The following is a 13961-nucleotide window of genomic DNA, read 5'->3' as shown; positions in this document are numbered from 1 at the left end:
TCATCTCTGTTTCTGATGTTCCCCGATCATCTCTGTTTCTGATGTTCCCCGATCATCTCTGTTTCTGATCTTCTGTCCTTCCCTCTACCAGGTTCACAGAGGCATCAAGGGAGTGGTGAGAGACAAGATGACAAAGAAAGGCATTGCAGACGCCATTGTGAAAGTGGAAGACCTGGACCATGACATACGATCAGGTAGACAAGGGATTCTACAACGATTTACATGATGCACTACACTACGTAGATTTTTTTTTAAATCTGCCATTTTTCTGTTTACCTCGCACTGCTTGTATGTCAAATTCCTACCAGCGTCAATTTCTAACTGCTTGTAGTAGCAGACACCATGCTCCGTGCTAGGGATTTACGGTGTTACCGGCATAGCAATTGGTTAGGAGCCCGTAAAACGCCAGCCATCTCCTCCGGAGCGGTTATCACATCAAATACCCCGGTATACGGTATATATACGATATACCGCCCAAACCCAGTCCGTGCTCTCTCTTGTATCTTCATTTAATTTACACCTGACTTCCATTTATTTGATTCTACTCCCAAGATGCAACAATATCTTTAAAACGGATACTTTACTCTGTTTGTTACACCATTACATGTATCTCTTTAGTTTCAAACTTTATTTTATTCTACTGTAAATATTAGTGTCTTTGTCATTGCATCAGTTTGTATCAGCTAGGTCCCATCCCCTTAATTGTGGTATTATTGACAAAATATTTTTTATATATTTTCTGTATGCATGATCATGAGACTCTCCTGTGTATCTCCTTAGCGGCTGATGGGGACTACTGGCGCCTGTTAAACCCCGGGGAATACAAAGTGATTGTGTGGGCGGAGGGATACTTTCCCTCCATGAGGCGATGCAGCGTCGGGACCGAAGCACGCCCCACCGTCTGTGACTTCATCTTGATCAAGACGCCACGGCAGAGGATGAACGAGATCCTAGCTAAAGGGGGGAGGTTACCCCAGGATCTGCAACTGAAGCTGAGAGCACTGAGGCTCCGGAAACTAAGAGTCTCCACCAAGGCCATCAACCAGCGGAGGGAGCACAGCCGCAAGGCCAGGGGAACACGGTTCGCTAGGGCACCACGCCCTCTCACACCCCTGGCCTGAGAGACAGGGGACAGACTGCGTCTCTAATGACACCCTATTCCCCGCATGGCTCTGGTCAAAAGAAGTGCACTATAAAAAGGGGAATAGGGTGTCGTTTGGGACTCACCTTGAGGCTTTGAAACGACRGGCTGTTTTGAGATGGGACTATTGTAGTCAGCGACTACAGACGGACTGAAATACAAAATGTCAATGAGAAGTCATATTTAGGAAGGTGATTTGTAAATCCGACTGCGACGTAGTCGATCTGAAACAAGACGCAGAGGATTTTAACACAAGTCTGTATTCCCAGTGAATGTTGTGATTTCAGATTTGAATATGAGGGGGGGACTGGCCACCCCTCATAGCCTGGTTCCTCTCTAGGTTTCTTCCCAGGTTTTGGCCTGTCTAGGGAGTTTTTCCTAGCCACCGTGCTTCTACACCTGCATTGCTTGCTGTTTGGGGGTTTTAGGCTGGGTTTATGTKCAGCACTTTGAGATATCAGCTGATGTACGAAGGGCTATATAAATACCTTTGATTTGAATAGCAGAGAAGTAGAGATAGAGATTTAATGTGCTCTAACTAGCTTGTTGGGACAGTGGTCAACATGTCAGTTGTTTGTTAAAAAGTAGAGAGATAATGTAGTCAATGTGGCTGTATCTTTACATTGGTAGGAAGATTTCATACCTTTTAACTAGTTGTTTAGCTTGTTGGGACAGTGGTCAACAGTAGCTAGGTTTCCATCCAATTGGCGACAGATTTTCATGCAAATATTTATTTAAAAAAATATATGCATAAAGAAAATCTGCATATTTTCCCACCAGTGGTGTTTCCACCAAACTGTGATTTGTTGCGGATAAAACATCAGTCCGTGATGASGTAGTGCGCACAAATTGTACTTTTTTCACTTAAAGTTTTCATGTTACCGAAAAAAAATCAAAAGTTCAATGTTTTTTTCCATCTCATTTTCAACTCGGATCGAAAGTTTTGTCACAAAAAAYCTGTTGCGTTGAATAGAAAATGTGCCCCTTTTGGTTTTGGCCCAAACGSGCGCTCTAGCCAACAGCTCGCAGATACAGTGCAGGTAAACCATGATCAGATTATTATGGATCAGAGCYAAGATATTTTTTGTTGTCGACCCGGCAGTCAAGCATTGATCATCATGTCTCCAGAATAATACCCTGGATATGTATTGTAAAGGAGCGTCCAGCTCACAGTACACTTTCACCACCCTGTGAAGTTCATCATAACTGATTTCATCTGTAACCTCATAAACTAAATGGTTTCCCCGYGTCAGAGTAAGAGGACCACACGCCAATATCATCTCGTGACTCCCAGGTTTACTTTGATACAGTTCGATAGCTATTATATCAATATTTACGCATAAAGACGTTTTTTTTTAAACACCATTTCTCGTATAATTTAAATTTTCCCGACACAAAAAAAGATGTTGAACGAAAAACAAATMATCTGTCGACATTTATATAATTATACTGGAACTACTTGTTGCCATCAGGGTTTCCATTTCCACTGTGGTTAATGACAATAGYAGTCAGCAAGACGGCACAAATAGATCTGCGACCAGACTTGTGAACGAACATCCAATTCAGTTTACCGTCGCCACTGGTGTACGGGCTTTAGTACAGCTGTTGTTACAGTAACTATCAAGAATATAGAAGAGAGCTTTTATGATGACGAGGGGAGGCCACGGGCAGTATCAGCTGGCCTGATACGGTTTAGTTTTATAACGTTGTATATCATTGTGTGTGTTTTGACTATTTCATTAAAAGGACAACTTGAGTAGACAGAGTTGGGTCTAGTACGTTCTTGTTCAGAACCACGAGACCTGTGATGAAAACATTTGTTGTTTCCTCTATTGCTGCGTAGATCCTGCTGTCAGTCTGAGGTTAGAGTTAGTATATTTACACACACACACACACACACACACACACACACACACACACACACACACACACACACACACCACCACACAACACACACACACACACACACACACACAACACACACACACACACACACGACACCACACACACACACACACACACACACACACACACACACACACACACACACACACACACACACACACACTGAAAGACAAACAGAGGATTTCTTTTTAAAAACAAGGTAAAAAGGGAGCAGGTGGACTTAGTACTCCAGAGAAGAACATTGTGTACAAAACAGATTGTTCAATTAATGTCAAGCTTCTGATACCCTGAAGGAGAAGGTACCATTCTAAAATAGGATCATGTGGAGTGAATGTGATTGAACTCAAATGCTGATATATAGTGGGAAATTATTTGATTTAAAATAACATTAGCAGAAGAATCAAAACTGAAAGAGGCTTTGTCTTCCAGCACCACCTAGAGACACCCTCTGGGTATTACATCCTGTACAGCACCACCTAGAACACCCTCTGGGTATTACATCCTGTACCAGCACCACCTAGAGACACCTCTGGGTATTACATCCTGCACAGCACCACCTAGACACACCCTCTGGGTATTACATCCTGTACCAGCACCACCTAGAGACACCCTCTGGGTATTACATCCTGTACCAGCACCACCTAGAGACCCCTCTGGGTATTACATCCTGTACCAGCACCACCTAGAGACTCTCTGGTATTACATCCTGTACCAGCACCACCTAGAGACACCCTCTGGGTATTACATTCTGTACCAGCACCACCCTAGAGACACCCTGGTATTACATCCTGTACCGCACCACCTAGAGACACCCTCTGGGTATTACTTCTGTACCAGCACCACCTAGAGACACCCTCTGGGTTACATCCTGTACCAGCACCACCTGAGACACCCTCTGGGTATTACATCCTGTACCAGCACCACCTAGAGACACCCTCTGGGTTTACATCCTGTACCAGCACCACCGAGACACCCTCTGGGTATTACATCCTGTACAGCACCACCTAAGACACCCTCTGGGTATTACATCCTGTACCAGCACCACCTAGAGACACCCTCTGGTATTACATCCTGTACCAGCACCACCTAGACACCTCTGGGTATTACATCCTGTACCAGCACCACTGAGCCCTGCTGTGGTTAAATCCTGTACCAGCACCACCTAGAGACACCCTCTGGGTATTACATCCTGTACCAGCACCACCTAGAGACCCTCTGGGTATTACATCCTGTACCAGCACCACCTAGAGACACCCTCTGGGTATTACATCCTGTACCAGCACCACCTAGAGACACCTCTGGTATTACACCTGTACCAGCACACACCTAGAGACACCTCTGGGTATTACATCCTGTACCAGCACCACCTAGAGACACCTCTGGGTATTACATCCTGTACCAGCACCACCTAGAGACACCTCTGGTATTACATCCTGTACCAGCACCACCTAGAGACACCCTCTGGGTATTACATCCTGTACCAGCACACCTAGAGACACCCTCTGGGTATTACATCCTGTACCAGCACCACCTAGACACCCTCTGGTATTACATCCTGTACAGCACCACCTAGACACCCTCTGGGTATTACATCCTGTACCAGCACCACCTAGAGACACCCTCTGGGTATTACATCCTGTACCAGCACCACCTAGAGACACCCTCTGGGTATTACATCCTGTACCAGCACCACCTAGACACCCTCTGGTATTACATCCTGTACCACACCACCTAGAGACACCCTCTGGGTATTACATCCTGTACCAGCACCACTAGAGACACCCTCTGGGTATTACATCCTGTAACAGCACCACCTAGAGACACCCTCTGGGTATTACATCCTGTACCAGCACCACTCTAGAGAGACACCTCTGGGTATTACATCCTGTACCAGCACCACCTAGAGACACCTCTGGGTATTACATCCTGTACCAGCACCACCTAGAGACACCCTCGGGTATTACATCCTGTACCAGCACCACCTAGAGACACCCTGGGTATTATGGTTGGAGTTAAAACCTACAGGAGGGTATCTCTCCAGGAACAGGGTTGGAGTTAAAACCTACAGGAGGGTATTTCTCCAGCAACAGCACTCTGGAGCAGGTTTTCATCAAGGATCTCTCTGTACTTTGCTTCGTCCATCTTTCCCTCAATCCTGACTAGTCTCCCAGTCCCTGCCACTGAAAAACATCCACACAGCATGATCAAATCAAAGTTTATTTGTTACGTGCGCCGAATACAACAGGTGTAGACCTTACAGTGAAATGCTTACAAATGCTGCCATGATGCTGCCACCACCGTGCTTCACCGTAGGGATGGTGCCAGGTTTCCTCCAAACGTGACGCTTGGCATTCAGGCCAAATAGTTTAATCTTGGTTTCATCAGACCAGAGAATCTTGTTTCTCATGGTCTGAGAGTCCTTTAGTTGCTTTTTGGCAAACTCCAAGCGGGCTGTCATGTGCCTTTTACTGAGGAGTGGCTTCTGTCTGGTCACTCTACCATAAAACCTTCATTGGTGGAGTGCTGCAGAGATGGTTATCCTTCTGGAAGGTTCCCCCATTGCCACAGAGGAACTCTGGAGCTCTGTCAGAGTGACCATCGGGTTCTTGGTCACCTCCCTCAGTTCTAGGAAGAGTTTTGGTGGTTCTAAATATCTTCCATTTAAGAATAATGGAGGCCACTTTGTTTTTGGGGACCTTCAATGCTGCAGACATTTTTTGGTACCCTTCCCCAGATCTGTGCCTCGACACAATCCTGTCTCAGACCTCTACAATTTCTTCGACCTCATGGCTTGGTTTTTGCTCTAGAGGCGAAAGAAACGCACACCTATTTAGGTGAGGTGCTGGCTAGAGGAGTAGAACACTTGAAAAATTAAAGGAGAGCTGCACACTCTAGGAGCTCAGATGCAATAATTTAATAACCAACGTTTTGACAGACAAGCTGTCTTCATCAGGGTATAATGACAAACACTGTGTGGTGACTAGTTTATATAGTGTCAAAGGAAACACACAGGTGTCTGGTATCATGGCCGGGTGTGGCCTGATATCATTGGTTAATTCTCATATATTAAAATAGCATACAAAAAAACATAAATGGATAGCGTACGATCATAGATACAATTTGGCTACATGAGCCTACAAACATTTACAATAGAAAAATCACAATAATCACAAGAATGGCTTCAGATCAAAGTCTGCGTTGAGACCGAACGGAGCAATGGTCTTTAAGTTAAAGATCCAGGCAGCCTCTCGTTTTAACAATAAATGATCAAGGTCACCCCCTCTCCTAGGGAGGGCGACGTGTTCGATGCTGATATAACGTAGGAACGAAATCGAGTGGTTTGCTTCCAAAAAGTGGACCCCAACTGGGTAAATCGAGTTTTTCCATCTAATGGTGCTACGATGCCCCCGAGATACGTACTTTTAATTCGCGCTTTGTTTTACCCACAAGGACAAGTTATAAGATAAATAATTGCCTTAGTGGAGCACGATATAACACATTTGATTGGGATCCGTTTCCCTGTTTGGGGGTGTTTGAAGGATCTACATTTATAAGTGCCATTGCATTGAGCACAGCCATTAATTACACTTGTAGTTTCCATCCGGTAGATGCGCAAATAGACGTTGTGCAGGGATATCTTGGGATGGTAAAACAGAGTTTACCAATTGATCTCTGAGATTTCTGCCCCGCAAGAATAAGATAAAGGGAAAGGTCCGAAAACACATTACCGAAACTATCATCGGATCTTAGAATGTGCCACTGTTTGTGAACGATTCCCTTCATTTGTTCAGCGCACTTTGAATAGCGGGTAGTTTAGTTGCGACTGTCCTTAAACGATCATGTCTCGGTTGTTTTGAATTATCTCAATGGCAGTATTAATCTGACAACTTTTTTACTCCCTCTCCTAGAATTTTCTTTGCGTCTCAGCCATATTTTGTCGAAATCTGAAAGCTTTTTTGCAAATTCTTTTGATTTGACAGAATTGGCTGTAGGGCAAACTATTTTTCATCCGAAGCGGGTGACAACTGTCAGCCCTCAACAAACTGTTACGATCAGTAGGTTTCCTGTAAAGATCCGTGTATAGAACATTATCCTCACACAAAATCAGAAGCTGATTTGACGTGTGTCAGATTGTGTAACGGATGTGAAATGGATAGCTAGTTAGCGGGTACGCGCTAATAGCGTTTCAATCGGTTACGTTACTTGCTCTGACACTTGAAGTAGGGTTTCCCCTTGCTCTGCAAGGGCCGCGGCTTTTGTGGAGCGATGGGTAACGATGCTTCGTGGGCGACCGTTGTTGATGTGCGCAGAAGGTCCCTGGTTCGCGCCCGTGTCGGGGCGAGGGACGGTTTAAAGTTATACTGTTACAATTGCATAATAGATCTCAGATGCTCAGAACAGGCGTTAAGAAACGCCTGGAGCTGTTTTGCATCACCCCTCCATAGAACAGAAATAGGAATGTACCGTTTCCACATAATAATGATAGGCAAGAAAACATTTTTGAGAGGATTAAAAATAGACTGTTTCTCCATGTAACCCACATACCTATTAGCATAGTTAGGAGCCATGGGGGATCCCATAGCAGTACCCTTCGTCTGAATAAAGAAATCATTTAGAAACATGAAATAGTTGTGTGTGAGTACTATTTCAGCGCCATGTTATAATCGCAGGACATGGAAGGTAGATCATCAGGTCACGTTGCGAAGAAAATGTTCCATAGCTCCAAATACCGCCCTCGTGTGGAATATTATGTGTATACGATCAACATCAAAAAGTAACTATCAACGTGTCTCCAGGGAGAGGACAGAGATTCAACAATAGAGACCATACTGCTGGTGTCCTTTAGGAGGGGAGTTGTTCTAGGACCATACTGCTGGTGTCCTTTAGGAGGGGAGCTGTTCTGAGACCATACTGTGCTGGTTCTTTAGGGAGGGAGCTGTTCTGAGATCATACTGCTGGTGTCCTTAGGGAGGGGAGCTGTTCTGAGATCATCTGCTTTGTGTGGTGCGCCTTTAGAGGGGAGGCGTGTTCTGAGACCATACTGCTGGTGTCTTTACAAGGAGGGGAGCTGTTCTGAGACATACTGCTGGTGTCCTTAGGAGGGGAGCTGTTCTGAGACATACTGCTGGTGTCCTTTAGGAGGGGAGCGTGTTTGAGACATAGTACTGCTGTGTCCTTTAGGAGGGGAGCTGTTCTGAGCCAATACTGCTGGTGTCCTTTAGGAGGGAGTGTTCTGAGACCATACTGTTGCTGTGTGTCCTTTAGGAGGGGAGCTGTTCTGAGACCATACTGCTGGTGTCTTTAGGAGGGGAGCTGTTCTGAGATCATACTGCTGTGTCCTTTACAGGAGATGAGCTGTTCTGAGATCATACTGCTGGTGTCCTTTTAGGAGGGAGCTGTTCTGAGACCATACTGTGGTGTCCTTTAGGAGGGGAGCTGTCTGAGACCATACTGCTGGTGTCTCTGTTAGGAGGGGAGCTGTTCTGAGATCAATGCTGGTGTCTTTAGGAGGGAGCTGTTCTGAGACCATACTGCTGTGTCCTTTAGGAGGGGAGCTGTTCTGAGACCTATACTGCTGGTGTCCTTTAGGAGGGGAGCTGTTCTGAGACATACTGTGGTGTCCTTTACAAAAGGAGGGGAGCTGTTCTGAGACCATACTGCTGGTGTCCTTTAGAGGGGAGCTGTTCTGAGATCATACTGCTGGTGTTCCTTAGGAGGGGAGCTGTTCTGAGATCATACTGCTGGTGTCCTTACAAGGAGATGAGGTGTTCTGAGATCATACTGCTGGGTCTTTAGGAGGGAGCTGTTCTACGACCCATACTGCTGGTGTCTTTAGGAGGGGAGCTGTTCTGAGACATACTGCTGGTGTCTTTAGGAGGGAGCTGTTCTGAGCCATACTGCTGGCTGTCCTTTAGGAGGGAGCTGTTCTGAGATCATACTGCTGGTGTCCTTTAGGAGGGGAGGACTGTCTGGAGACTCATACTGCTGGGTGCTTTGAGGGGAGCTGTTTGAGACATACCTGTGGTGTCCTTAGAGGGGAGCTGTTCTGAGATCATACTGCTGGTGTCCTTTAGGAGGGGAGCTGTTGGGAGTACCATACTGCTTGGTGTCCTTTAGGAGGGGAGCTGTTCTGAGATCATACTGTGGTGTCCTTTAGGAGGGGAGCTGTTCTGAGACCATACTGCTGGTGTCCTTTAGGAGGGAGCTGTTCTGAGATCATACTGCTGGTGCCTTTACAAGGAGGCTGTTCTGAGACATACTGCTTTGTCTTATAGGAGGGGAGCTGTTCTGAGATCATATGCTGTGTCCTTTAGGAGGGAGCTGTTCTGAGATCATACTGTTGGTGTCCTTTAGGAGGGGAGCTGTTCTGAGATCATACTGCTGGTGTCCTTTAGGAGGGGAGCTGTTCTGAGATCAATACTGCTGGGTCTCTTTAGGAGGGCAAGGCTGTTCTGTGAGTGGTCTAGATATAAAGTCAAACAGAAGTAATAGAGGGCCGTACTGCGTCAATCCACTACAATAGGGCGCCTGGGTTTTGTACATTCTTATGGTGTGATTTCGGAAAGTATAGAAAGGGGCAATTTTAGAGCCAAAAGTCGTGTCTTTTTTGGTTATCTGACCAGAAACTTAAAATAGCCATCTAGGACAGTAAAGATTGGTGTTCTGATTTGGGAAGTGGGGTCACTTCTGAGTTCTGGTAAAAGGTGTTGTCAAGCAGTTGTCTATGAACTCATTTAGTTTAAAGACTTCATAGTGTTTTAATGCTGCAGAAATGTTTTGGTACCTTCCCCAGATCTGTAGATCGACATAATCCTGTCTCGGAGCTCTACGGACAATTCCTTTGACCTCATGGCTTGGTTTTGCTCTGACATGCACTGTCAACTTGTGGGACCTTATATAGACAGCTGTGTGCCTCTTCCAAATCTTGTCCAATTCAATTAAATTTACCACAGGTGGACTCCAATCCAGTTGTAGAAACATTTCAAGTGTCACGTTCGCTGTAATAATGATCAGACCAAGGCCCAGCGGATGTTGAGTTCCACATAATTTAATGATAAAGTGAAACTTAGCAAAGACAAAAACAAATAAACAATAAACTAACAACGAACCGTGAACAAAGATGCTACATGTACTAACTCAAACAATATCTATAAAACACAGGTGGAAAAAAGCTACCTAAATATGATCCCAATTAGAGACACGATTACAGTCAGCTACCTCTAATTGTGAATCATACACAATCACAACATAGAAAAACAAACCTAGAACCCACATAGAAATAATAAACTAGACTAACCCCCAGTCACACCTGACCTAGCTCTACTACCATAGAAAATAAGGAGTCTATGGTCAGGACGTGACATCAAGGATGATCAATGGAACAGAACGCACCTGAGCTCAATTTCGAGTCTCATAGCAAGGGGTCTGAATATTATGTAAATAAGGAATTCTCTTTTTTTCTTTATTTTTTGCAAAAAATCTAAAACTTGTTTTTAAAAACTTGTGTAGATTGATGAGGACATTTTATTTAACCATTTGAAATACGGTTACGTACAAAATGTGGAAAAAGTCAAAGGGGTCTACACTGTATGTTTGTAGTTGGGTTCCTCATCCCTACATGTTTATAATTGGTGTCCTTATCACACTAAGTATGTTAGAATTGGTGTCCTTTTAGGACAAGGATTAAGGAAAGACTGCTCTGGGCCTTTCTGTTGGTGTCCCAGGACCAGGATTAAGGACACTGCTCTGGCGCTTTTCTGTTGGTGTCCCCAGGACAGGATTAAGGGAACCTGCTTGGCTTCTGTTGGTGTCCCCGGACCAGGATTAAGGACACTGCTCTGGGCCTTCTGTGTTGTCCCCAGGACCAGGATTAAAGACACTGCTCTGGCGCTCCTTCTGCTTGGTGTCCCCTAGACCAGGATTAAGGAACACTGCTCTGCAGACCTTCTGTTGTGTCCCCAGGATGACCAGGATTAAGGAACACTGCTTCTGGGCCTTTTCTGTTGGTGTCCCCCAGGACCAGGATTAGGGAACACTGCTCTGGGCCTTTCTTGTTGGTTTCCCAGGACAGGATTAAGGACACTGCTCTGGGCCTTTCTGTTTGTGTCCAGGACCAGGAATTAGAACACTGCTCTGGGCCTTTCTGTTGGTGTCCCCAGGACCAGGGATTTAAAGAACCTGCTCTGCGGGCCTATTCTCATTGGGTCCCACGGAACACAGGATCTCAAGGCAACACTGCTCTGGGCCTATCTTGCTTGGCCTGTCCCTAGGTGACGAGCATTAAGAACACTCCGCTCTCGCGCCTATTTCCACTCTTTTCCTCTACTTCAGCTGACTTCACTTGTTCTAACAGACTGCCAGTTAAACAAAGAGTATAACTAAGAGAAAATAAAAACGATTACTACAATGCTAGTGTAGCTCCTCCTCGTGAATTAAACCATTACCACATCCAAATGCAACCAAAACCATAACAACAACTTGTCAAATCATAACACACACATTTAACAAACACACACCTCACCCATAACATTTCACAAACAAAAACACAGACATTAACAGAATTAACCAATGCAAATTGTGGTAGAACAGTGTGGTTCATCCTTTCGCAGATTAGTTTTATCATGAAGACATAACTTCAAGCTACATCTTAGCCTTGTCAAAATCTTCTTTCACTGGTTCAATCATGAACAGATGCCACAAAGGTGGAGGGATAGCAGAGATAAGAATGAGACATGACGTTCAGCGCTCGATTTGATTATTTGTTGACTAACTGCGTTGGACTTTGCGGGATCAGGATATGAGCACACAGGAAATCAGTCGGGTGCAAGTGTATATAACAAAGTATCCAATCACGGTGTAAGCACATCAGCCTCTGCCCTGGACCGCCGAGGGGCAGACCCCCACTTTTTGACCTGCTCTCTGCCCTGACGTGCAACCCCACCTTTTTGACCTGTCCTGACGGCCTGCAGACCCCAGCCCACCTTTTGCCTGCCTCTGTCTGACCAGCCTGCAGACGCCCCACCCTTCTTGACTGCCTTCTGCCCCTGACCGCCCTCAGACCCCCACCTCTTGAACCTGCCTTGCCTGCCTGCCCGCGCCTGCCAACCCCCACCTTCTTGACTGCCTTTGTCCCTGACCGCCGCAAAGACCTCCACCTTCTTGGACCTCCTGTAGATTATCTATGACAGATTTGTCTTTATATCTGCAGCTGTTGAAGAATAAACTAATCTTTATACATCCTCATATTATCGCAGAACATACAGAAATGCGCAATCAAACCACAAGCTCACACATGAACATTGTCCACTGACACTAGTTGGAGAGGCTGGTCAGCAGCAATGAAAACATGCATCTGGGCTGGTGGCTTGGTTGCCTCTGGTATATTATTTTTTAAATAACATGAAGCTTTAGGCGATCAAGTTCTCAGCCTGATTGGTCTTTCAATCACCATGCTGTGGATGTTTGGAGGATGTCCACAATGTCACTACTTAACTGGGTTGGAGTGTCTGGCTTTTTCTGTCCTGCTAAACAATACTCTAGGCGAGGCAGCCTGGTTGCAACCAAACTGTCCAATGTTTGGTTGAGTTGAGACTGTGGGGGGGTAACCATGGCCCTGCATGTTCCTCAAGCAACACGTCACATATGTTTACTACTTTATGTTTGAGACTGTGGGGGTTAAAACCAGGAAAACTGGTGAACTGGCAAACTGTCACATGTTATCTGCGTTTGACGACTGTGGGGGGGAAACGCATGGCTGCATTTAACGCCCCACAATACCCAGCAAACTGTCCCCACAGTCTGGTTATTGTTGAGACTGTGGGGGGTTATAAACCATGGCACCCTGGTTTTGCACTGCAAACTGTCCACATGTTACTGTTTGGAGACTGTCGGGGGGTAAACCATGGCTGCTGTTACCAGCAAACTGTCACTAATGTTCTGTTTGGACTCGTGGGCTGGTTAACGCATGGCACCTTCGGTTGACGCAAACTGTCAATATGTTACTCCGTTTGAGACTCGTTTAAAATAACTACCATCTAAAACAAAAAAAAACGACAAAAACTGTTGCATCATCTGTTAATCCCACTCAACATTCTTGGGATGTGGCTACCAGCACGCATAGCTATTGGGGGTAAACTGTTGGCTATTGTTTACCATCTCAACATCTGGATGGTGGCTAAGAACGCAGGCCATGGCATTGGGGTAAACTGTTGCTATCTTTGATCATCCCATTCAAACATCGGATGTGGCTACAGCACCATAGTATTGGGGTAACTGTTGTATCCTGTTACCCATCTCAAAATCTGGATTGGTAAACCAGCGCCATGGCATTGGGGGTAAACTGTTTGCTATCTGTTTACGCCATTGATTGGTAACACCAGCCACCATAGTATTGGGGTAACTGGTTGCTATCTGTTAACGACCCATCTGGATGTGGCTACCAGCCCGATGGCTTGGGTACTGTTGCTATCTGTTAATTCCGCCATCCTGGATGTGGCTAAGCCAGCAAAAACAAACGCTTCATAGTTATTGGGGTAACTGAGACTGTTGCTAGCATTGTTTAACTCTCTGGAATGTGGCTACCGCACCATAAGTTTGGTTGGAGGTAACTGTTGCTATCTGTAACGATCCATCTGGATGTGGCTTAACCAGCCATAGGTATTGGGTAAACTGTTAGTTATCTGTTCCCATCTGGATGTGGGCTAACCAGACCTAATATACCAGAGTCATCATATTGGGGTAACTGTTGCTATCTGTTACACCCATCTGGATGTGGCTACGCAGCACCATATTATTGGGGTAAAACTGTTGCTATGCTAATCCTGTTACCCTTGGATGTCTAAAAACCAGGACACACTATGGGTATTGGGGTAATAAAATGTTGCTACTGCTTCACTATAGAAGCCTAGTTTTATTT

General features: G+C 45.4%; 1 protein-coding gene across 1 annotated transcript in view; it reads left to right on the top strand.

The window, feature by feature from the left end:
* The window catches only part of LOC112071968 (probable carboxypeptidase X1), a 32323-nt gene extending 29421 nt beyond the window's left edge, over positions 1–2902 (top strand). The window contains 2 exon segments of the mRNA XM_070439585.1: positions 92–194; positions 781–2902. Coding sequence (XP_070295686.1) covers positions 92–194; positions 781–1121 — 444 coding nt within the window. The 3' untranslated portion in view covers positions 1122–2902.
* The last annotated feature ends 11059 nt before the right edge of the window (positions 2903–13961 follow it).

The sequence above is a fragment of the Salvelinus sp. IW2-2015 genome, unplaced genomic scaffold (genome assembly GCF_002910315.2).
Source record: "Salvelinus sp. IW2-2015 unplaced genomic scaffold, ASM291031v2 Un_scaffold1787, whole genome shotgun sequence".
Lineage (NCBI taxonomy): Eukaryota > Metazoa > Chordata > Actinopteri > Salmoniformes > Salmonidae > Salvelinus > Salvelinus sp. IW2-2015.
The sequence above is the reverse complement of the archived record's forward strand: the minus strand, read 5'-3'. Positions and strand labels throughout refer to the sequence as shown.